At 35.6% G+C, this 27,036-nt stretch overlaps 1 protein-coding gene across 7 annotated transcripts in view; it reads left to right on the top strand.

The window, feature by feature from the left end:
• sv (shaven) overlaps positions 1-26,947 on the top strand; it is a 93,678-nt gene extending 66,731 nt beyond the window's left edge. For 2 of the 7 annotated variants that reach the window (XM_015978066.2, XM_015978068.2), the window contains 8 exons: positions 1,335-1,553; positions 12,337-12,560; positions 20,069-20,154; positions 20,350-20,569; positions 20,648-20,746; positions 23,449-23,664; positions 23,755-23,862; positions 25,784-26,947. In XM_015978066.2, coding sequence (XP_015833552.1) covers positions 1,335-1,553; positions 12,337-12,560; positions 20,069-20,154; positions 20,350-20,569; positions 20,648-20,746; positions 23,449-23,664; positions 23,755-23,862; positions 25,784-25,992 — 1,381 coding nt within the window. In that variant the 3' untranslated portion in view covers positions 25,993-26,947. Of the gene's footprint in view, positions 1-1,334; positions 1,554-12,336; positions 12,561-20,068; positions 20,155-20,349; positions 20,570-20,647; positions 20,747-23,448; positions 23,665-23,754; positions 23,874-25,783 lie in introns of all 7 variants that reach the window. The other 5 variants (XM_008192846.3, XM_015978069.2, XM_015978070.2 and 2 more) reach the window with 4 other exon arrangements.
• Positions 26,948-27,036: the final 89 nt, after the last annotated feature.

Here is a 27,036-nt window from a genome sequence, read left to right as displayed (position 1 = left end):
ACTGCCTTGACGGCGGGTTTCTTCGGAAACCAGAGGGCTGACAAGAGCTAGAGGAGTATATCTAGATGTATATCTATTTCTGTATGATTTCATACCTTTTATTTAAAAAATGTGAACTTACAGTTTATTTTGTTGATTTCAAGATAAGGAATAAGCGGATTATTTTTTGCAGTGTCTTACTTTATAAATATAAATAAATAAATATAAATAAATATTGTACTCGTAGTACAAGTAAATTAAGAAAATGTTTCTGATTTCTTTGGTGTTTCAATGACAATGTAATAAGAAGGTTGAGTTCGCATTGTTTTGTAATACCTTAGTGTACACACGTGTACACAAAGTCGAGTGATTTTTAAATGTAGACAATGAATACACGACATAGACACAAAATCACAGAACATTTTAGAGAAGGTTGAGAAAGATTTTGTAGTGTGGACATTATCCTAGACATTATCTCCAGTTTTCTTATCAAAACTTTTCTGTTCTATTCCATTTAATTAACTATTTAAAAAACGAGCTTCACCACGTGAAATCATTTCCATAGGTCGGTCACTACTTTCAATACTTACAATAATTCAAATTTGGTTCGGTTTGCTTTCAGGATTTTTCAATATTTTTGCTCATTAAAACTGAATTACTTGTAATGATAATAGTAAATTAAAATTCTCTATGTGCTCTATCCGCAAACTTTAATAAAAATAAAAATAAAAATAAAAAATAAGGATCATGAAAATAAAACAAACTCAAAATATAAAAAATATTTTAATTTATTTTTTTGTTGGTTACATATTAAGCTTTCTTTTTAACATCTGAATCCTAGATTATTAACACTATTTTAAAACACGTTTCCCGTAGCAATCTGTTTTAAATTAATACTTTCACTATTTTAAAACACGCTTCCCATAGCAACATGCTTTAAATTAAAATGTTCCAACAAAAAGATTTTGAATAAGACTTATGCGAAAACGCTTAATGTTCTCGGGTTCTTAATGTTCACGACAGCTCTCGGACTTTAAGCTTGTATTTTTGCTATCGTATTCTTAATAACCATAATTTTTTTATTTTCTTGTCTTGCTTGGCAGTGCTCGTTATTTTCGCAATTTTTTTGTTTACTCATATTATTTCCTGAATTTTGTTTTCTTTTAAAATTCTCTTACATTATCACAAATTGTGTTTCTAGAAATGATAAGGCCTTTTATTTTCTTTGTAATTTTGGGAAATAAATATTTGGCGTGTGATCGTAAAACGAGGAGTGAAACGTGAAATTTTCAATGAAAAATTCCACGTTTGTGTGCGCTTGACGAGCGGGTGTTGGTCTTCTTAATATTTAAAAGGACAAATGTTTGTTGTTCCAGATATTACGAAACGGGTAGTTTTAAGGCAGGTGTGATCGGCGGCTCCAAACCCAAAGTAGCAACACCCCCTGTAGTAGACGCCATAGCCAACTACAAAAGAGAAAACCCAACGATGTTCGCTTGGGAAATCCGTGATAGACTTTTAGCTGAAGGCATTTGCTCTCAAGATAACGTACCTAGTGTTTCATCGATAAATAGGTGAGTGATGTTTGCTCTATTTTCTATCGCTTCGGGGTGCAGTCATTGCCAAATTAAACTCCCGTCGAGTTTTCAACTAAATCGCATCTGTTATTTTATTAATCAGAAGTGTGGGGTACTGATACGTCGTAATGGACATCTCCCGCGGGACCGCCGGTCAAATTAAATGTGTCAAATCGGCCCCCAACACGCCCGGCCTACTCGATGTTATCTGGGCGTTATAATAGGGGGTGGTATGATTGCACGATTGTTTCAAATGGATTGTGTTGAGTGGCTCTTTATGTTCGCCCTGATATTATAATAAATTGCTCGGGTGTACAACTTTGCGTGGTCAATTTGCAACTGCCATCGGATTTTAAGACTTGAGATCATTTTTATTTACTGCAGCTTTTAGGCTTGCGGTTGCTAATTCGTTCCGCGGGCCCGGAAAACCACCCCGGATTAGCGTTCGATTAGCTGCCGTCTCAGGGCGGATAATCCGACTTTAGAAAACTTTAAATAGCCAGAAAGTTCACCCCTTGAAGTGTACAAGCAAAAGCAAAGTAAGTAGCGGTCTGGCGATTCGCTTGAGTAAGTCGAGGGGAGTGGCGTATCCTGGAGGGGCTCTGATCGAGTGGTGATTTTATGCCGTTCCTTGTAAATTGCGACTGTTTGCCGGACCAAGCATGAACACAAGCGCTTATTAAACCCGATTTATTTAAAATAAATAACCGACAAGTGTTAAAATAAATAAAGTAATCGATGTGGAACACCACTCCTTGTTTCTTGATCCTGAGTCGGCAATTCACTCCGATCCATCACCGGCTGCATTTATTTATGAATTGGGCGAATCCCGAAGGACGAGTCATAAGAACAATCAACCCTATTGGTAGTCCCCGGGGCAATTCCAGTGTGTACCTTTTCCAGCCCCTGCCGATCCCCAATACGTGCACCATTATTGCACCCCAAACACCAGATTTCGCGAAATTGCACGATGGGTGTCCATAATCGTGAATTAAATAAATTTTGAAATAAATTGCGATCGGGCCATGTCCAGATGTGAGCCAGAAAGGAAAAATTATTTAACGCGGCCATAAATAAGCCCCACTGCCGGTTAGCAAAACAGAAGAAAGCATTTTACCTTTTAGGCAATAAAAAGTTAAGATAATGATATTTGCGAGGCAGATATAACCACAAAAACCAGGACGGGGATCGTTAGAACTTGGAAAAACAGTATTTCTGAATCTCCGCCGTTCTAATTGCGATGACATAAAAACACAGCGCGCCAAGCTATTGTTTGGAGTAGTCTTCCGCTGTTTCTACTCAGCATGGCGTCATGTCCGTTTCCGGACTCTCCTTGCCCCCTCCATACACCCTCGCAAATTTATCATTTGTTTTATTGGTCCAACCAAGATGACATTATCCATTAAGTATATTTTCGAGGAAAGCTCATAAATTTCAGACGCTTTCGAGGTTACGGAATTTATAAACAATGGAGGAAAAATCGACCAATTAGGAAACAACCCTAATGAAGCTTCCTAACGGCCCAACCGACAATTACACGGATTAAAAAGCTGCAATGCGACTTGCTATCCATCAAACTGAACACTTTCAAAACGCTCAAGCTTTTTTTCTAGTATAAGTAGCAGATTTTTCTTTTGAGGCTGTGAAATTTTTTTATAGGCCTTTAAATTATCCACACCCATAATATAACGTGTGTAAATCACACAAATATAAAAAACATTATAGAAAAAAGGAAACTTGAAAAGATATTAGTAGCAGTAGTTTAAGGGTAATCTAGTTAATCCTACTTAGAACAAATTGTTTCTTTGAATGAAAAAAATAATATCTTTTTGAGCTTTCAACTAAAACATGTGTAAAAGATTAGTTTGTTTTTATTGGTGAATGATCCATTTTTTATTTCAAAAAGTTTATTTAAATTACGAAGTTGATACACGTTTCAGGACATTTTTGTAATGGTCATCTTCAGGCACTACAAGAAAACTGTAGGTATCTATATATTTGTTGAAAAGTAAATTATGTAAATACAAATGTTAATTTTACTCTTCAACAAATATATTTTCTTGGAACTTGAAGATGCTCATTAGAAAAATGTGCCGAAACAGGTAGCAATTTAAATACCTAAATATTTTGTGTGGAAGAACCAAATAATTTTTCTTGAGTTATCTAATAATTTTTGTGTGTGAATTTACTGATTTCTAAATGGAAAAAAATAAGAGCTTTGTATTTTGACGAAAAAATGAGAAGCTTCGGTGTAAATTATTTTTCATTTTATCGAAAACGTTTTAATTTTTGTATCTTTTGTTTTTTCCTGAGTCATAAAACTGACACAATTTTTATAATTTTTTATTTTTTATTATTCTTAGTGGCAGTTGTTTAAGAGTTCCTATACATGTTAATTTTTCTCTTCAACAAATATATTTTCTTGTAGTACTTGAAGATGCTCATAAGAAAAATGTGCCGAAACAGGTAGCAATTTAAATACCTATTTATTTTGAGAAGAAGGACCAATAATTTTTGATTTTCCTAATAATTTTTTGTGTGTGATTTTACTGTTTTTATATGGAAAAAAATAAAAGAATAAGCTCTGTATTTTGACGAAGAAATGAGAAGCTTTGGTGTGAATTATTTTTCGTTTTACTGAAAACGTTTTAATTTTTGCATCTGTTGTTTTTCCCTGAGTTTTACAAACAGGTGCTCAAAAACTGGCGCATCAACTCAGTGGTAGGTTGTTGAGAAACATGTGTACATTACAGGAAAAAAGTCATATTTAAAAAATCCTGGAGGTATAAACTTATTTTGTTGACTTCTTCAGTTTTCGTTATTTCTCAAATATTTTTACGGAAAATTATGTTCACATAACATATAAAATCTTATTAGAACTAATGTGCGAAAAAATAAAAACTTTGCGTGTTTTGCCTTTTTGAGGATTCAATTATTGAACTTGTGATGTATGGATAACACTGAAGAAAAAAGTAAAGGATAAAGCAAAAATTAAAAATTAATTATGATTTTTAGCGGCATCATAATTGTTCCCCTGCAGTTGGTGGGTCGGTGCATGGGCGATTAATCCTTTGCATGATGGTTGATTCGAAGCAGTTTTAACTTTGCTCGATCCTTAAGGTAAAGCGTAGAGAAAGACGTCCAACGGCGGCTGGGGATTTTGACAAGGAAAGGGACTAAGGGGGTTGAGAATGAGCAGGAGAAAATCAATAAGAGAAGAAAGCCGGTTCCGGAACGCTCGGCTGACTCTCAGATTCGTGAAATCGAGCTCAAACCGATATCCGCTCCGCTCGGCGATGCTGCAAAATGGAGAGGAACTCCTTGTTCGACCAACTGTCAGATTTACATACAACCGACAGAATTTCTTTTCTAGTTTTTGTCTCTTTAACAAACTCTGACGACGGCGAATAAACGGCGACTTTTTCTGGCCTTGCCAAAAGTGAGGAGTGTTTTTAGTAATGGAATAAATCAATCTAATCGTGTTCGCACTTAACAATGATGACGTCTCACTAAACATGTAAAGAACGACCTTATGTGCCTCCGCTGGAGCACCGTATGTCTCTGTTCGGGGTGAAAAGAGGCGTTCAACTGACAATAATCACTGACCCTTAGAGAGCAGGGGATTAAAATAGATGAGGCTCAGTTAGCACAAATTGTTTGTTTAATTTATTAACTCGTTAGAAGAGCGAGTCCGTTTTAATTCAATCCGTGGAAAAAGCTCGCAGCTTCGGCGGCAAGAAGGTGTGACCTGTAAAATCCAAGTTCATTTAAAACTACAAAGATTTCGCTGAACAGCTAAATAGTGTTGAACAAAAAGGGCAAAACATAAACAACCAAGAAACAGTTCCATGTTATTATCACAAAAGCTGTTGCGGCGGCACAAAAGCCCAACCCGGTTGAAAGCTCAGCGCAGTAAAGCGAGTGGCGCATTAAGCTTGTTCATTGAGCTTCAGATTATGGCTCCTTGTCCTATGGCGCGCCGCGGCCAACGTTGATGCACTTTTATACCTCCTTTACGAGCGGCCATCTTACCCAGAGAGCTTTTATTGGGCCGGATTACATTGCCCCGACTTTCGCTGCCGCTGATGCTTAAGTGAATATAAAGCTCGGAATTGGACAACAGCGATAAAATTATTCGACAAATTGCCACGATCTTATCAGCGCTAATACGACCCGAAGTGTCAACCCCATGCGGGGGTGCGGGATCTTAAGCACATTATTACACCGGCTGAGTGTACACGCCCTTGCCAGATGCTGGCTGAATTACTTACATCCCATTGCTGCGAGGCCTCCCCCAGGACTAGACTTCATATGTTAGCGAGGATTTTTAGAGGATTCTAATTTTATTTGCACAATCATCTCGGAGTGATGGGGAACGCGTGGGGACGGGGAGACCGAATAACTGCACACAATGAGGCTTTTAAGCGCATCAACTTGATGCCTCTAATATGTTCCAGCCCCGCTTCGCAAAATCACATTTCGAATAAAATCATCCACCGAATTAGTTTCAATTTTTTCAATAGATGAGTTATCAAAAACCCAACAAATTAAAATCCTATCACTTAATTGTCGCCGGATTCCCTTTATTGCCGGATTACTTTAACAACTGCCATATTGTGGGCGAGATAAGCCCTGGCATATGTAGCGCGGGTCCTGACAATAAGCCCTTGTTGTTTCAAACGCGATAGTGGAGCCATTTGTTGTTTTTGGCCGCGGATAAAATAATTATGCATTCTGTGTGTGGCACATTAAGGCAAGCTCTTGTTCCATTTGCATCGTGGCGGCACAAAGAGCTCTCTAAGTCCATTTCGAACGTGTTCCTCTTCCATCAAAAGCAAAGCCTGCATACATCAAAATAACCATATTTGCCTCAGTGAGAGCTTATAGTTCTATCCACAAATATAATTTGCGGAACAATTACAGCAGCAGAGAAAGCCGCAGTTAAGTGGCCGTACCGGCGACAGGACCAGTGGAACAGTCGGCAGGAAGAGTGGAGACGGCAAAGAGGAGGCAAGCGCTGTTTGACTGGCAGACTGAGCTTTCTGCTGCTGTATTAGCGAAGCACAAAGCTCTGGATCCTGTAATCTAATTTGCAATGAGACTTATTAGTTTGAGTTGCGGGTTCTGCGTTTGTTTATAAAGTGGTTCATTGATGTTATGATTAAGACGATGGTGCGTTGGTGAAAGAACCGGAGGAATTTTCGGGGGGAAAAAGTGTTGCCGCCCGGATGAACAACTCTGTCGTTTGGCTCGGAATTTAATTTATTTTTATTCGCGTTTAAAAAAACGCGATTTTGTGTACTGAGCTATGACAAATTACTCGTCAAAATCATAAAATGCTTTAAATAAGTGGCCTGATTTATGAACCGAAATGCGGTGTATTTGGCCACTGATGATAAATACAGCCGAATTTGTTGTGGCCACATTTCTTCTACGCATTATTTATTTTATTTATGACCTAAGAAAAATGTACTCTCAAAGAACCTGTGTTTAAAATTAATAACTGTTATAAAAACTAAAATTACCGCAACCTCATTTAAATGCATAATTTACGAAGAACAAAACTTTTTTCTATTTACAAAAAAATTTATAATTGAGCTTTAAATTTAAAAATACTTTTAATTGGCCAAAAACCACCATTTTATTTTAATCGTTTGAATTTCGGAACTTGAGTAGCTAATCTACGTAAACTTATAGTGAGTGAAAATAAAGTGTGAAATTAAAGGTTTTTGGAATTATTTTTTAATTGTTTTCTTAAACAAACAATTTACGTGTTAATAGTCAAAATAATTTCATCATCATTATAATTGATTATTAATTAAAATCGTTAATGCAGAATGCTTAAAATAAATTTATGGTTTTTAATTAAGTAAACAAGCAAATCGTTATTTTTTTGGCTTACCTTGAATCTCTATCTCTAGCAACTCACAACATCTTTATATAAATGTTTTTCTTTATTACTTTTGAAATTGTAACTAACATCTGTTTTTTCTATTTGGTCAAAATATTTTTGTAAAAAAATAGTGTAATGTTTTAATGTCAAAATATTGCACAAATTTTGACTTCATATTCGAATACCTGAAATGTATTTTTTACAAAGACAGAAGGAATCCAGTGATATTGAGAGAAACACTGCACGTAAGTAAGTAAATACAATATTCTCAGCAAAAATTAACTTCATGTGATGAAAGAAGTCATTATAACAAGCAGGTAGTGTGGAGCTTTAGTTTTTCAACTTTTTCGTCAAATGCTTTTATGATTATTTTGTATTTTTGCCAATTGTTTACTAAAAATTAGAGAATGTTCAACAAGCAGCACAGTCTTTAATTGAATTCTTGTCTTCCTTTTTTATTAATAATTATTTTTAAGTTTCAAAACTTTTCATTTGACGATAAATCTTTTACCACTTGGTCTGGCGATCAAAGATTGCACTAAAATTATTATATAAGGAATAAAGAATCGACTTCAAATTAAATTCGAGGTAAACTTCAATGTTTTTTTTAATAAAACTAATTCAAAGCGAGTACTTATGACAGAATACTTTTGTACTGAAAAAAAACCATCAAAATAGGATCCAACTGCTCCAGTTAGTATTTTTCTTTTCTGTTAAATTTTTTTAAAACGCACATTTTTATGTGAGTATCCGATAGCCCCCCACTCTCTTGGTGGCAAGTTCTTGACTTCGAATAGGTTATTTTAGCCCTTTTATTAAATGGTCACTCTTAATATTTAATCCAGTGAACGATATAGTATCAGAAAATATATTCTAATGTTTGGATTTCAGTAACTTTTTTCCTGGAACTTTTTTAACTGTTTTCAAAAACATGTTAGTAAATCTTTTTATGGTAGGTCGGCCATTTCTCGTCTTATTCAAAGAATTTATTTTATTTTGGTACAAAAACCTTGATGTTGTACGGGTTTGCTGTTTTCTGATCTTGTTATTCAAAAAATGTAAACTTTCCCAGCACGAGTTTGTGCATTGAAGACTTTAATAAACGTGGCGATATTTATTTTTCGTGTAATAAGAGGCTTAAAACGTTGAAAAGCCCGGCGTGATCTCCCTGGATTTAGCAGCATCTCAGGGACTTTTTCTCGCTTTTTATTCCATCGTGTAATATAAGTCAGTGTATGGAACAAGTTGAATGAAAAGTAACCTGTAGTGTAACCTTCACGAGGCTGTACCACGTCGGTAGTGCTTTAACACAAACGAAACGTGCTACAATTAACCGGAAACCATTACAGTCCACGCCACTTAAAGCATGTTATTGCAATCCTTGCCGATTTTTAATCCCGGAATTATTTTCGAATTTGAAAATCCGTCGTAGTTTCCTAGGACGGCATCCAACAAATCTACCGACGACACAATAGCCGCCAAACAATAGTTGACACTTCAATACGGCAAATATTTTGCTACTGTACCTAACACTGCGTCCCTTTCTCTCCCGCCGGAACGCCCATGCAGGCATCTTTTCCTCTCGGAGCAGCTGTAAGTGCCATTGTCACATAATGCTAGGCACTACGTTATGTCTATTAAAATGGTCTCCGGTATTATGCCCGAAGTGGTATACTTCATTAAAATGTTTATGCGATACTTGAATGCGCCACCAGGGGGTCCTGCCGGATTGGGTTTTGAAGTTTGTAATCATGGGGGTCTGGGATTAATTTAGATGCCTCGAGTCGGGAAGTCGCCGCGAAAAAACCCAGTATGAGTCGGGCATTTATTTTATTAATGACCGGGGATTAAATCGGGGGTGGCGGCGGGCCACGTGCCGAGTTTAGCGTGACGGCACGTGCCAGCGGCCTAGCACTTCGTTCAAAACTCATTAGAACAAAGCTCTGTATCGCATTAGACATGCCGCAAAAATGACGGCCCTCGGTGGTCTTGCGACTTTCCGAACTTGCCGTGGGTGTTGCGCAACAATTTACTGCATATTATGTACTTTTAATTATAATATAAGGCTCTTTGCATTAATTGTGCTCGCTAAATTACTGCGGCGATATTCAATATAGCATACGTTGTCTATGATAGACTTTCCTTGCGAATAACAAACCATTGTGAGGTTTGTTTATGAGCCATTTACCCGAGCTAATGCCTCTAAATCACAATCAGCCTGATAGAAATCTGTATGCTACACAGAAGCCAAGAAATTAACCATAAAATATTTTGCCCGTTTTTGTGCTGGCAAATTGTGACATGTCAATAATGGAGCCTGATTTCTTAAATCGCACGGGACCTTCAACCGCACATCCGAAATGTCTCCAGTCATCAATGCTAATTGGGATTATTGAATTGATTCTTTCGGTGGTTTCGCGTGGAAAAATTGCCACGGTTGGATAGGAGTAACTGCTAAATGCAGGTGCAATTGCAGCAAGTCGTTGACCGGAGATAAAGCCTTTTTAAAGAAGTGGCGTGTCATTCTACCCCGACTTAGTGTGATGGCCACACCAACAAACACCCAATTCTAAAGTTAGACCACTCTTGCCAGGCACAACAAACTATCACAAAATGTTACCTAATCCTAGATCTTTGAGGAAAATTGCGGAAAACCGTGTTTATGATTTTTAAATGATTTCGCCTTAACCTTTATGTAAAACAAGTAAATTCATTTCAAGCATTTTCGCATTCAATGTCATTATGAATGGGAATATTTTTTCCATTTTGTATAATTACTAATTATAATGCTTTATATGGCATTATTGCTCAATGTTTAATTGTTGCGCATTAACTCCACGAGAAAATTACACGGAGTCACATATTTCTAAGAGTGTTTAATATATTAACAAACTTTTTGATGACATTTTTTATCCTTCGTTATTTTATACATTGTCTAACAATCTTTGAAAAGCCTGATTTAAAAACAAATTTAAGCATTACTTTAAATATTTGTTTTTGCTTGCGACAGTGGCATAAGCAGCATAATCAAAATTCAGTTGAAAAAATAAATAAATAAAAAGTCTTAGACAGAGAATAAATCTTGAAATTTCTGTTGAAATAACAACCGAAATGAAGCCAGAATAAAAGGCGTGTCATTTTGGTTACGAATACCTATATCGATGGATGAATAAATTCAAAATAGATTTTTTAATTATATTCTAGACATTTTGAAAACCCACTACCATAAGAACAAAGTTCAGTTTATTAAACTCATGGATATAGCATCTGTTAGAAAAATATTGTACCAAACTTAGTCAGGTCAATATTTTCGGTCAAAAACTAACCAGACAAACAAATCCTGTATTTCATCAAACCTTGGGATCTTTTAAATATTTGGGCTAAAACGATTTAATTACACTATTTCCGCATATTGTTGCAGCTTTGTATCTAGTAAGGGAAGATCTTAAATTGACTGTCACTCGAACATACTTAAAAATTTACCTACACATTAAATCGATAATAATAATAATAATAATAATAATAATAATTTGCACGTCTGCCAAAGAGGGATAACTTGAATTATTTTTTCTAACATCGTAAACCTTATGAAATGTAATAAGAGAAAATAGTGTTATAATTTTGTACTTTTTGAAATATGCTCTGCAACTAACATCACTACATATTTCGGCTATTGCTCTGACTGCAGCTTTTTGTAAAACAAGAATCTTATGGAGATGAACGTAGGCTGCGTCTCCCCACAATAAAATACCGTAATTTATTTATGAATGAAACAAGGCATAATATGTTGATAAAGCGGCATATTCGTTAATTTTTCGTATTGCAAATACTGCTGTGGACAACCTATTGCAAACTTCATAAACATAGGGTGCCCACGATAGTTTGTTGTCTAAAAACAGTCCAAGAAATTTTATGTGTTCAGTTTGTTTGATTTACGATTGAAGTTCAAATACTTTTGTAACTGTTTTTGTTTTATTTAGGGCTAATGTATTGGCTGCAAGCCACTCATCAGCATACATTATTGTTAGGATGTTCTTGTCCATAGAATTTTCTAAGTCATTTATATAAACTGGAAAGAGAACAGGACCCAGTGTGGACCCTTGAGGTACTCCGTATTTTATATGTCCTGCTTTACTTAGTGATGCGTTGATTTTCACGTACTGTTTTAATGTTTTAACGTAATGTTTTAAAGAAGGGTGAATTTGTTGTAGATTTAGTAGTTATTGCATTATTTTTAAGCAATGTAGTTATTGCATTATTTTTAAGCAGTTTTTAATTCCAAAATAAAAATCGTATTAGTACATTTTGAGCCGTTTTTGCCGTTTTTTAATCACAATCTAAGGGCGGCATTTGGAAGACTTGCATCACCCTGAAAAAATCCGCTGCACGGCTCTGCAGTCACTAACTTGGCGTAAAAATATGGCGCAATTCGGTTTGTGGTTTTTGCTTAAAAACTCAAACTCCCAGATAATGGATTAGAAAGCGTGCAAGCTGTGAAGCAACAGCCAATAAGTCAGAGATATTATCTCAATTAATCAAACCTCTTCATGTTTCCAAACCAATTTTTACCGCCAGGGGCAGGAGTGTCATCGCCACGTGCCTGAGTGACATCCCGAATCGCCCACAATCACAATATTAATGAAACCATGTGCCTCCAGGAATGTTTGTATTGATAAAATTGTTTTTGATTTAATTCCGAATGGTTGCGCCAGTTGTTGGAAGCATATTACAAACCTTACTAAGTGATAAGCAAACATGAACGGTAGTACCCTGATATCGTAATTGCATTGTAATATTTCCAAAGCTATTTACAAGTGATAAGACAAGTATGCGAAAATCATTGTTTACACCTACTTTGTTATAAATCTAACCGAGGATTTTTTCCAGGATTGTAAGAAATAAAGCGGCCGAAAAAGCGAAACATGCACACCAAATAGCGACCAGCGGAGGAACGACGTCTTCGTCAGGGGGTCCCGTCTCCGTTATCGCACACGCACCTGCAACGCAACTTACGGAACCTCGCTCAGGAGCTTATAGTATAAACGGGATCCTCGGCCTCCAGCACGACCCCAACGGGAACAGCATCAAGAGGAAAAGGATAGAGGATCACGGTAAGGCCACCAAAACTGAAAAATTTGCACCGAAAAACAGCAGGAAGATACAAGCTCAGTTCCTGAGCAGCAGGAACCAAAATCCAAATAAACAGAAAAAATATGTTATGCGTTTAGTGGGTTTAAGAAAGAATGATTAAACGGAATATTCCCGCAAAAGTGTGCGAACTCTTTTAAATAAAAAAAAAAAATGTAAAGGAAACGATCACTTTAGAAAAAAAATTAAATAAAATTTTTGTATTACATTGTTCACACTGAGGTGAATTCACGCCAAATTAGGATCAATTTTTCGCGATGACAATGCCCGGTGTTGTGTTTTCGCATTTTTGTGCAACATTCCGTCCACACATTATGAAATTAAGTAGCGTTTACATCGGATTAGTTCTACTTAAGCAGTTTCCGGCCGACTTTCCCACGTATCGATTTATCATTTGCGTGAAAAAATCCCCGATAAAAACTCCTTCATTTTGGCAAAATCGCGCCGAAAAGCAGGCAGTGGAGTATGACTCCGTGAATAGGGAATCCACAAGTAGAGCTCGATTGCATTTAGCGTAAATCGCATCAGCGTGAAACAAGCGAGCGCTGCCTTCCGCCGCCACCCTGACCAATCAGCGCCGGTGGCGGATTATGAAGACATCACACGCGTTGCTACGCGACCGCGAAACCCCTATATCCACCCAAATAAACCGCCGCCGGGGGTTGCGTCTCTCGCCGCCCCCGGCCCGCGCCATCATGATGCATATGCTTAGCGGGGAAATCATACGGCGGCGGAAAATGTCAAATGTCTAAAAGTGTACGGTTGGGCCCAAAAATTGGGGCACAATTTGCACAGAGCCTGCATTTTGACTTTTTTAGAGAGGAATACACACTGGAGCTCATTTTTTGAGAAAATAATTTTGCTCAAACCGTTTTTTGGTTTCGATTTATAGACAAAATTTACGCTACAGATCAATAAAGTTCAATTGTAGGGTTTACTGCATAACAAAAACTAATTAAAATCAACTAAATGGAATTGTAAAAAATATGTAAGCAAAAAAAAGTAGTAACTTAAAAAAATACCAACAAAATTAAAAAGAACAATTCAAACAAGACAAGATTTATTTAGTTATGAATCACGTTTATCTAAAAAACTGTGTATAAACTGTTTAAATTCGGAGAATAATTCCAAAGAAGAAGAAGACATCACAATAGAAGACGGATTGAAGAAAAATATGCGATCTAGAAATTTTCCGTGGCATTGCAAATAGATGAATAAGACAACAATTTATCACACTTTTCTCTGCACTGTTTTAATTGCGATACTGTATTTACCATAAAAAACTGACAAAATAGTAGCTCCATATTTAAGACGTGATTTTACAAGTGCAAAAAGTAATACACAAAATTTTAGGCGTTCAATAGAAGAAAATTGGGAGCATGATATAACAATGAAACTAAGAGTTTTTAATAAAGATGGTGTCATGTTTGTATTTCAAAGGATAATTTGGAATAAAAAATAATACACAGTAAATCTTTTGTCTAGTCTTAGAAAAGCATTATTTGTTCTTATTTAATATGTAATAGGTACACTATTTTTGTCCGCATCTTTAAATTATTACAGTGAAACCTCCCTTAATGAACATCTCCTCGTAACGGACATTTTTGTAGGAGCGGAACAAATGCATTAGAAAATAATGTAAAAGAACCTCTCTAAAACGAACCCTCTGTATAACAGACGCGGACAAAAAAATTCCCTAATTGTCATAATATCATATAAATTTACCTCCTACAACGGACATACCGAAAAAGCAGTGGTGCAAAGAACGAGTATTTGTTTAATTATGTAGAAATGGATGAAAAAGTGATTACCGAAAATCCAGAATTAAATATCGATGAATGTATACAAAATTTTTTAGAAGAATTAGATGCAAAGGTTGATGATGCCGTTAGAGATAAAGATAAAACTCACCTTAGGACCACAGTAAACTCAAACTGTCTGAATATTTTAAAGCCTTTTTTGTAAAAATATTTTTGTTGATGTTTGAATATTTTTGGTAGGCAATTTATTGAATGATGCTTTCCTAATCCTATAAATAGCGCTTTATTTCGAATTTTGTGGTTTGTTCATTAAAAAAAAACAATTTTTATATTAAAATTGCCCACCTCCCATTAACGGACACCTTACCTCTCCACAACGGACAATTAAAGATGCCTTATCGGTGTCCGTTGTTGAGAGGATTTACTGTATATCAACAACAGATTTCAGAAAAAGAAATTTTTTTATTAATTTTATGACTGCTTGTGATAAAAAATATTAACAAAATGTTAACGCCACTTCTATTAAAGCATCAAAACACTTTTATTCTTTTGAATAATTTAGATCTTCGACGATCTCAAATTTTAATAACCGTTCGTACAACTTTAAAACTTTAAATATGTTTAAAAAAAATATAAAATATTGAATAACGTTTATAGATTTTGTAGATCATACAAAAATAAGTTTTTCGAAAATGCTCTGTTTACTAATTTCTGTTAAAAAAAATACAACTTATAATGTTATTACAGCTAATCGCATGAAAAAAAAATTGTCGACTATATTATTAGATTTTGCATCAAAAGATGTCTGTATAGTGTTTCCAATGCGTATCTTTCATAAATTAATAGAAATAATTATCAATAAGAAAAGTAAATTTTTTTTAATTTTCGGGATGCGGTTTTGGACAAAAATTATTTTCTCAAAACACGAGCTCCAGAATGTGCCACTGTTTTTCTCTAAACGTAATTTCGGAGATTCCCTAAAATCCGAACTTTGGTAATAGATCAATTTTGGCCTTTGAAAGCCGGTTCATTTCATAGCTAATGCTCCTCTAAGGCTTTTTATGAGTGCATGAGGAATACAAGTCGCGAACACATGCACCATTATGAGTCTTCACGCATGGTGAGCAGCCATGGGTCTGTCTGCCCTGTGCGCAGACCGTGAGATTTATAAATTTATATTTTGACAATTTCATACTACGATTTAGGGGGATTATTTATGAGGAAATTGTGATCTGATGAGACAAGGGTCGGCTCGGATTACGTTTGATTAGCGTTCATTATCCCAAACCGAATTTTTTTCACACTTGGCTTCATTATTTCACAAGTTTGAGACTCATATCGCTCGGTCCACTTGCCTTCCGGTCTTTGCGTCCATATATCACGCAGATCTCCCAATTAGTGCGCTAAGAATAGGGATTTGCAGAACCGGAGCATTAGAGGCGCCGCGTCTTAATTTGAGCGTTCGGCGTGAAAGAGACACTGTCTTTTGGCGTTCGCGGAACGGACACGGCTTTCGACACGCGTTTTTAGATCTTTATCGTTATCGCACCTCGAACCGACGCACTTTTGCGAACTTTTTAAATCAAATTAGAAATCGGGGAAGAAAAGGCTGTGGTGTTTACCTGAGAGGCCGAGAATGAATGAGGCGGTGGTTGAACCATAACTCAACTAAATGCACCGCTGATAAAGTCGTAAGGAAGCGGACATGAATTTAACAAGTTACATTTGACCGGAACCGGAGCTTAACCGGATTTGAAGCTGGACTTATCCTTTATCTTAAGTCCTTGGTTCCTCCTGTCTGCAGACCCTTAACTTGAGAAACTACTAGTTCCTTCGCAATAGACAATTACCACGGCTATTACGAGGCGAGCATTTATTAGTCGAATAAATTATCATCGCGCTTTTGCGAAATTTACGACACACTCAAGTCATATCCTCGCACAAAAATACCGCCACAAAGACAAAACCGCCATAATTGAATTTACTTCGTTAGTTTTCGAATCGATAGCCAGTTCTCTGTTAATTTCAATTATGGCTTTCCATTTATATTCCTGCTGATAAAACAATGGGAACTGTGGGTCGATTCGAAAATAACCATCGAGTAAATGACATTTTAGCGCTGGTCACAATTTCCAATGATAATGGTTTATTTCGCTGGCTAGCATCGACGAAAATGTGAACACGAGTAAATAGGTTGTGTTGAGATAATGAAGAGGGCGCTGTCCATTCCAGTTAAATCTGTTGTGAAGTCGTTATTTTGTTCCCCTGCGAGTACATTCTGAATGAAAATTTTCTACCGGACATTGGAGCTCACTTGTTACTCGTAAAAGCATCCGGATTTCATTACCCTATCTTTAATGCCATTTGGGCAAAGCTCCACCGACCGCCCTTAAAGTTTTTCACGAAATCGGAGCTTTTGTGCTCGAAACAAGAGCTTTCGAGGATAACGACAGTTTAAAGAATCGGGAAGAGGGTTTCGGTTAGTTAAGCTGAAACTATGAGCTGCGAGTAGATTAGATGCTTCGCCTCCGCGTCTCCCGGTTAATCCCGATTTTCCGAATCAATTAATCACGACACAATGACGTCACAGGATGAGCGATGGTTAATCACCAAGTTATCGGGCATTGTACGAGTAGTACGGTCCAGTGGCGTCATATTGGAGACATGCTGTGAAGAGCCATCTTTCCAACAAGCCGTACAAGTCCTGACAGATGTTTACTTATTTTGATTAATCTGTTGTGACATTTTCATTATTTCATCGGGCCGTAATGATTTGATAAATTTACGAAGCGGCTAAAAGAGCCATTAATTCGTCCATTTCCGTACCGAGCACAAAGCTGGACTCTTCAAAACAACAAAAAACATAAACGTTTCAACCGCTCACCTTTGTTATCGCTTCTGACATTTAGATGTTGCTCTTTTTGCCCCTCGGTATAATTTTCACCCTAATACTTCAGTAGGGATAAAAGGCGTACAAGTCAACTGAATAATGAATATCCAGCCAAACCCCGCTCTCAAACAGTTTTCAATCGGATACGGCGAATCCAAATCGACCCAAACCGAATCGATTTTTCAAAAATTTCAAATCACAGTCCGACGCCGATATAGCGGCTTCGCTCCGAGCCGGGCGAGCGTGCAAGTCGGAGAGTTGTTTGGACGACTGTTCGGCAGGACGATGTTATTGCGATTATATTGACTGGTCCATGGGGAGCTCGAAGGGTACATGTGAAATAAATCGACTAGTGTGTTGTATAGTGAAGTCAAGCATTGTTATGCTAGTGATGACCATTTCTGGTCCCTTCAAAGCCAATTCAATTTCGTTTAACAAATGAAACAGTTATTTCAAATGTTGTGTGCACCGACAGTATGCTGCAACACCAACGAAAATGTCATTCCGATTTATTCTAAATGCTAATTTAATGTGGACCCGTGAAATCGGGTTTCGACACCCAAAATAAATCACACTAATGTTGCGAAATATCGACGATAGTTTCCGCCCGCTAATGGACAACAAAATTGAAAAGCTACATGTTAGAAATTTTAAAACAAGCCTAGGTTTACATTTACACAAAGCATTTCACACGTATACAAAAATAAGTCGAAACAACTGTGTTTCAAACAGAAGGTGTAGGACTGTATATTTTTAATATATTCTAAAAAATGAATTTACACTGTTGATAATTTATCATCCATGCAATAGATTACGAAATTAAATTTAAATATGAAAGTTCGAAATAGTGAAATATTTATTAATTATTATTGTATGTTCTACAATGGCGGAAGACGATACCTATTATTTTTATTGAAGAAAACAGTTACAGATTTAATTAAAAAACTTGAACTTCCAGACAACAATAACTACAGATTTTTTTATTTTTTGAAGTCCTCAACCAAAACGTTCTAAAAAGGTAGTAACCAGATTATTAGAGCAGGAAAAATCTGTGGCAGGAGTATTTTTTCTTCAGTTTGCACTACTTAGTTTATCAATCACAAAGAAACAAACAATTGTAGAAAAAAATTTGAAAAAAGTCATGGAAAAAATATTAAGTATTGAATAAAGAAAAGAAAAAGAAAAAAGAAAAAAACACTGTTGACTATAGCTATGTCCAGTTACACTATAACACAAAAAATGTGTATTTTAAAATTGTGTTTTTACAATCTCCCAAAGCTGTAAATTACACAGCGTTGGACAAAAGTATGGAACCAAACGATTTATGCTTAAAACTATGTACTTTACAAAAAAACTAATTAGTTTATCATCAACTACTTTAAAAATGTGATCATTTTTCATGAATAACTTTTTTCAATATTCCTATTAGTTTTCGAGTTATTGAAAAAAAAAATTTTAAATGGCATGCTCTACGGCAATTTTTTGAAAAAAAGATTATGCTCTGAAAATTGTTTTTACTTTAATAATAAAATTTATTTTAAGTGAGTAGTTTTTCTTAAATATTTTTTTTAAATTGCGGTCCGAATTTATTACGAATATTTTTCGAATTTAGCCGAAGTGGTTGAATTCACTAATTTGATTCGTCAATTTTTTTGCAATATAAACATCCATAGATACGACCACTTTAGCCAAGTTCGAAAAACCTTCGTAATGACTTAATGAGCTCGGAACGCAACTTTAATAATTTATTTAAGAACAACCACAGGCTTAAAATTAATTTTATTAAAATATAAATTATTTTAGAACATATCCTTTTACCAAAAAAAAATATAAGAAATTTCGAAAAATGTTATTCTTGCAAAATGATCACATTTTTTATTGCTTAAGTGTAGGTCCTTCAAGTTTTATAAGTGTTATTTTAATTTTATATTATTTTTCACCCGTAAGAACCAGTCAATAAGCAGGCATGAATTACTGGATTTCTTAAACAAAATTTATGAGCATTCACCTAGTGCCATTAATTGTTCTCTTATTTACTAATTTGTAATTTTTCCGTTACATTTAATCAAATTTGACGTTATTTAATGGCTACTTTTTTCATAAATAACGTAACAGTACATACCTTATTAAATTAGAGTAAATTGTGAATTTTCAACTCCCATTTTTTTATCGTAGATCTACATTAGAAATGAACTGCGACCAAAAAATTATTCAAAAAGACCTATACTTCCAATAAACACTAACATTTTAAAATAAACATAAAAAAATCACTTTTCGTTTTTGAGATACAGTGAAATATTTTCCTAAAAGACTCACTTTGTATATTTTTGGGGTACTGCAAAGAAAAGTAAACGAAATTGGGAATGAAAGAACCAAAGCATTGGTGGTCATAGTTGTAATGAATGTTTAGGACTGTTTTAAATTGTGGTACTTTCTTACTTAATTTAGGACGAACAAGATAATTTATTTCGATGTTTGTTATGAAAGTCCTTAACTTTTGAGGTTTTGATTTCGGTGCATTTTGTGGGTTTGTCTGCGGAAGCTGGAGTTCCGGAGAAGCAGAACCGTTCATCTCAAAGCGTATTGTCAAGTGAGCTCAAGAACACATTGCACCGTGAAACAATAGAACGAAATAAGTTGAACAATTGTCGATTAAATTGCAACTTTCGAGTTTCTATTCGCGTACAGAATCGACATTTTCCATTATCCGACAAGACAATTACTCACACTTGGCCATTATTAGCAATTGCGACAATCACATCTGCACATAAATAAAAATTTTTGTCGCATTACGCTGTAAACATTTTCTACGTTGTTACAGATGAAAATAGAGATATAAACGGACATCCGGAGGATGACCTGAAAAGACAGCGATCGCAGTATAATGGAGACCAGCTTTATTCAAATGTAAGTAAATTGCTCTCATTAAAATTGAATTAACTCTGAATTATTATTCAGTTTTAACCTAACTAGGTGATGTAGGAAAAACATGTCGTAAATATTAATATTAGCGCGCTTATTAGAGGTGCAAATATGAATTACCGAGACTGGAAATTAGGCAAATTGGCGCAATTTGGCAATTAACCGAGTCAAATGTTCTAGCTGTGGTCGAGCAAGTGGAGCATCAAAGACGAGCACAAACTCCTCTCGGAGCTGGGAGGCGCGGGCACAACGACGGGCCAGACGGGATACTACGACACCCATGGCGGCTTCCCCAGCGTGGGGGTGGCGAGCTCGGCGGCGGACATCTACGACACCATCAACACCATGAGCCAAGCCACCTCGCAGAACCTCTACACGCCGCCCCTGGCGGGCTCTCTGGGTAAGCACCTCTTAACATTTCTCAGTGGTGGTGGGCGCGCTCAAATTTCAACAAATTAAGAAATAATGTCTAATCTAGGGACCAGTTCATTAACTCCATTAGCACCTATCACTATGCATGAGATGAAACTAGAATCCACTAGGATAATGGATCCCGCAATGTCCCCTTACCATTCAGGTGAGACTTAAATATCGCTGGAGCGGTGTCGGGACTCTTTTGCACCTTGGTTCAACACGCCACTGTACTTTCGTTGCATGTCTTTATACTTAAATTCGCATGTTTTACGGCCTATTGTGTGCATTTCATTGCATCATTTGGCATTGAATCCTCTAATTAAACCGTCGCATTAAGTATCTACAATCTGCCCTTCCTTTGTTCCCATACTTAGGCGCTTTTTGTATTATTTGCTGACATGGTTTGAGTGTGATGGTGTGAGGTTTGCAGTCATGACCTTCCCTCTGTTTGTTCTGTACTTGACTTGGACAGATAACAATCGCCACCCGGTGTTTGGTAATAATCGCTTGTTTACGACCATTTGACACCTGCTCTACTTTTAAAGTCATTAACCACGGTTTCCGGTCCCAATTAACGAAATTTGTCAGATTTACATCAAAATCCCGGTCCCCGTTAAATCATTTCAAACCTTTTCAAAAAGGAGTAAAAAAACAAATCCATTTTCAATTATTATTATTTAAGGATCATAAATGGTATGAAACAATTCTTAAAATAATTGAAATAAAAAAACAAATCAAATCATAAAATTTTGTTCGACAACACTTTTTTCATCTTCTAGGAGAATGCAGAAAGCTGCTGCAAATAAATTTGTGTAGTTGTGTTGATACAGATATGCATAGAAATCTGTATTTTTTACGTATGATGGTGAATTATTTTTCATCTAACTTTTTGTAAATATTAATAATTGAGGAGTTATTTTCATATTTTACGAATTTAGTGTGTTTCTGTTAGTTTTAATATTGTTTTACAAAACCAAGTGTTGTTCTTTTGCTCCGCTATTTTGTTTTGTTGTAAAATCTGTAAATTTAAACGTTTGAACTGCAATTTGAAAATATTTGGATGTTTGAAGTCGTCGGCAAAGCTTTTCTTCAACGAAAGAGAAATAATATATTTCACTAGACTACAGAAGCAAAATTTTTTACACATCTGTATCAAACTTGCGGTGTTTCATATTACTAAAGGTTGTAGAGTTGGTGGTTCTTTAATTAAATAATATAGATAATATACAAAACCTTATTAAAGGAATACAATTTAAAGCATTAAATGTATCAAAAAATATATACAGAGTCGCTATTATGCAACTGCTTTTGTGCTGCTGAAATAGTTTCGTTTAGAATCTGAAATTTTAAAAAGACAAGACTGAATAAAAATACGTACCTACTACTTATTTTTTTTGTTGAAAATATTTTAAACCATCTTTTTAATATCTGAATCTATTTCAAAACACATTTTCGATAGCAACATGTTTTCACTATTTTAAAACACGCTTCCCATAGCAACGTGTTTTAAATTAAAATTTTCCAGCAAATGTTCTGGGGTATCTAAGTATGAAACTCGCATACGCTCGTCGCATAATGACTGCCCTCGAACTTTAAGATTATGTTTACGCACTCGTATTATTAATAACTATTTCTCACTTTTTATACAGGTTTTTTTAAACCTGTAAGCTTGATTTTTTTAATGAAATAAAAACTACAGGAGAAAAAATGACATTTTTCAGGAATTTAATGTCATCAAGTAGAAAAGAATTGATAACTATTGATTACTGCTGTATCGACCTATAGAAAAAAAAAATAGGAAAGTCAATTACTGCTATACTTTCTTGTTTTTGACCTTTTTTCTTTTCTTTTTAATTTCTTTACTTTTAATTTGTAGTATAAAAAAGTTTTTTTTCCTCATGCTGTCTCAAATTCTTACTGCTAAAGCAAAGATATTTTATAAAAACCAAAACTACTATAATACAATTGAATACAAAATTTTGCTAAAAACTTTTTTTTCTTAGTATGTACTCGTACAGCATTTCTTGTTTTCCCTAGTATATTTTATAAATAATAGTAGGTTTTACACTATTTATTTCGAAAAAAAGCAGGTCTGTTTGAGAATACCTAGGTAGGTAATATTTTATTACGTCTTGAGTCTGTTTATTATTATTACTGATTATATTATTAAAAAGTAGTTACAAGTAACCACTTTTTAAAAAAACAAATTATGAACTGACGCTCGGTTCTATATTATGGTGATTGCTCATAATATTGATTTTAATGTAATGTAGGTACCATTTTTGAATCATTCTGATTTGGCTCTAAACCTTGTGAAGTGATATTCTTCTAAAAATTCTATAATTTTTCGTAATCCTTTTCTTTTATCTTATTTCATTTTTATCCAGTCAAAAGATTTATTTTTAATCTATCATTACATTTTCATTACTCACTGATTACCAACACAATTATGATAAAATAAGCTACAATTTAAGACAGAAAGACTAGTAAAATTAAATCCCAGTCCACCAAACCTTTTATTAATAGAAATGCCGATAGTATTTCGTGCTTCAAGTTGGTATCATCAGAACTTTGATACTACACAATTACTTTGCAAGCAATTGCTTCTTTTCAATCACTTTTCGAATTATTTTTTTTCAGAAATGAAATTTGCAAACAATGTATGCATGTTTTTAACAGGTAGACTCGATTTCAGCTCAATTATTTCTCTGATCCAATTCAAATAAAACAAAACATAGCTTTATTGGACTGAAATTGAGTATTTTTCGCTATTTTGTACTAACACTATTTTAAGCTGTGCCTTATTCTGATTTATTATAATTTGTGTTTTTGTGCGTGTGCTAATTTTTTGTTATTGCATGGTAGCCGAGACTAGCTCACCGTACAGTGGCGTGGTCGGTCTGGGGGCAGTGGTAGACGGGGCTTCCCCCGGTTTACCACTAGCCTTACCCTCCGAACCAGGAAGTCAGCCCACGTCCCATACAGGGTCGCCCGATCCCGCCGCATTGACTGTGCTCCAGCCATCCAATGGCTCCAACCAGCATTACTCGACCATGTTGCCAAGCTTTGGCTATTCCACAGGTACTAAGCAACCCCCATAAACCATCACCACGACTCGCCCGATTCTCCCATTTTTGGCGAAATTTACCATTTTTTTCCGTCTACTTTCAGGTACCACTGTGGTGCCAGGGACTGATTACGCGTACAGTACGGCTTATAGTCAGTACGGCACCGCTTACGGCACCTACGGCTACGGAAGTGCCTCCAGCGGGTTACTCAGTAAGTAAACAGTGAGTATTGTTACCTGACAAATTTTAAAAACGATTGGCTATTATTAATTTAGAAATTGCTGTGAATAGGGAAATCGCCGGCGCATTAGCATTCAAAAGAATTTTTATTTTGCATGAAAATCGGCATTTTCGCATTCTATTTAGATTATGCAGATGCAAAATGTGATTGATTGACCATTGTACAGTCTCTTATTATTCATTGTTCTCTTTTTTGCGATAAGATCGTTCGTATTCTCGCAACTGGATTTATTTCGGTGTTTTTGATAATTTTATCTTGTAGCGTTGTATCACTTTCAGCAAACAACGTTTCGGTAATTAAGCGACTTGTCGCACAAGAAAAAACAGTTTTCACTTGTCAATATTAATTGGGTAGTAATAAAGCGTCTATTAATAAATCCGATTTTGATCAGTATAAAGTGATAAACGATCAGAATTTTATTAATTTTTGTGCAGTAAAAATTTTTAATGACAAGTAAAGCATGAACAGTATTTTATTAAATGTTCAGTATAAAGTACCCAGTAAAAAAATCGTATATGCACAGTACGAGGATAAATTGAAAAGTCTCCGGCCTAGCTAGGGCGTTTTTCTTGGATTTTTTGTTTTAGCTGGTCCAGCAGGGAAGCATAATATGGGCCGTTGATTGTTTTTCCTTTTTCCAAATAATCTATGAAAAGAATACCCTTAGCATCCCAATACTGACTTTTCCGGCCGACCGAAGTGTTTTCGCTTTCTTCGGAACGGGTTCCCCCTTTGCAGTCCATTGTTTAGACTGCTGTTTGGTTTCGGGTGAATAATGGTGAATCCACGTCTCATCTACAGTTATAAATCTTCGTAAAAAATCCACCGGATTGTGTTGTAAGCGGGCCAAACACTCCTCAGAAATCATTTTTCTAATCAATTTTTGCTCTGGTGTGAGCAGTCGCGGCACCCATCGCGCAGATAACTTTCTCATATCCAACACTTCAGTTAGGATGTAATGTACCCGCTCCGTTGAAATGCCCACAGCTTCTGCTATCTCTACCAATTTTGACCGGCGATCATTCAAGACAATTTTATGGACTTTTTCTACAATTTCTTTGCACGTAGCGGTTTTTGGTCGTCCTGAACGTGGTGCATCTTCCGTGCTTTTACGACCACGTTTAAAGTCCGCGACCCAAGTTTTAATTGTCGTGTAAGAAGGAGAAGAGTCGCCCAATGTATTGTCCAGTTCAGATTTTATATCCTTTGAGGATAGCCCTTTAATAAAAAAATATTTGATCACTGCACGAATCTCAGTTTGCTCCATTGCGCACAAACACCAAACTACATCGAATTCAAACAACTGGCAAATAATTATTATTTGACCGATGTTTTTGATATTCCAAGGCACGACTAATAAAATATGAAAGAATATAATGCCATAATAAAATCTGCCAAATTTGCATCCTATCTAGGCTAGGCCGGAGACTTTTCAATTTATCCTCGTATCTAATTTCAGTTTGCTAAACTATGCAAATAAATCTCGACTCTCCAGTTTTAAAATGCTAACATTTATGGTGCTTTTATTATTTTTCCGGAGCATTTATTTTTACTGTGCATTTATTATTTTTAATCTGTTTTTACTGTTTTTATTGTGCATGTATTATTTTACTGTGCATTTATTATTTTACTGTGCATTTATTATTTTACTGTGCATTTATTTTTTTGTGCATTTATTATTTTACTGTGTATTTATTATTTTTACTGTCCATTTCATTTGTACCTACATTAATTTCGAGTTGCAACAAAGACAAAGGGCCAAAGGCTAGTGGCAGTTATGTTTTTTTCTCAAAAAAGCGCAGCGTTAATGATCAATTAATGGAAAAAGAGCTTTATGTCGGATTTGTTTGTTTAATTCGTTTTCCTATCATGTAACAAATTGGTTTTCCAGATTCGCCGTACTACTATACAAACAACGACGCCCCTGTGAACAACCACCTGAACTGCACAAGCTCGACTGAAAACGCTGAACAGAATAGCCGCTCCCCTCTGGCGGCCACGAGAGCAAATTCGCTGGCTTCAGCGAACTCTCCAACTGAAAGTGGAAGTGCGTGTCTGAAAGCGGAAAGCATCTACAGCCACGATTTGAATCTGGGCTAAATTCGAACCCTGCTATGTTACAAAACCAGTGTGAATGGTCGGAAAGTGTATAAGTGTGTAGATATTTTAGTTTAATCTAGTTAGAGAAACTGACTTAATAAATTTGATTTGTTTTGTTTAGAGGCAGAGTACCCTAAAACGGCAAATTGTGTAATGTACATTGGTCTCAGAATACTACGAAGGATGTTATTATTTATTGCATAATCATTTCACAAATGTTTTTTATTATTATTTCTACAATATAATATATTTTATATAATTAGTGAGTAAGACACACCAAAGAGATGTTTTAAGGATTATGTTAATGTCTGTGCACTTTATCATATCATGGCGTAACGTGCGACGAATTTCCAGCGCAAGACAAGTTCATCGCACGCTACCTTTGTGTATAGTTTATTTTATTAGAGACAAGGATTATTTTGCACTACCGTCTACTACCTGGCAGAATAATTAATCCCGATCAAAGCAACAAGAAAAATACCAGTATCTGTCAACTAGTCAGAGAAGGAACGTACTTACTCAGATGAAATTTACTTGTGTTCTCTGCAGTTAGAAATCGTCGAATTTAATGCATATTTACACGTCCTGAAAATTTCAGTCCATTGACACCAATCGATCATTATGTAAAAATCTCGTTTCTTGCGATCACTGGGCAAATGTGCATGAAATTCGGATTGAAGCGCTTGATTAACCACAAAGTGATTAGTCAAGGGATGATTACGTAAAGTATTATTTTAAAAAATGAAGTAATTTATTATATTTTGTAAAATGTGTAATAATATACCAAAGACGCAGCACACTTATCAACGCTGTTACGGTATTGTTAAGTATTGTATTGTAAAATGTGATAGGCCCACATATTTCAGGCCCCGTCTTGCCCTTAAACCAACCCTGTCACATTCACTCATAGTTGTAGGCAGTTTATATTTAGAAAAATAAATGAAATTATCAATTATTTCGCCTTCTTAACCCTCTCCTCAACGCAACCGAAACATAATTGATGAACGCTCAATATTCAAGATGTTATCAAACGCGCTGGGTTGA

Source organism: Tribolium castaneum, chromosome 1, assembly GCF_031307605.1.
Source record: "Tribolium castaneum strain GA2 chromosome 1, icTriCast1.1, whole genome shotgun sequence".
NCBI lineage: Eukaryota > Metazoa > Arthropoda > Insecta > Coleoptera > Tenebrionidae > Tribolium > Tribolium castaneum.
The sequence above is the reverse complement of the archived record's forward strand: the minus strand, read 5'-3'. Positions and strand labels throughout refer to the sequence as shown.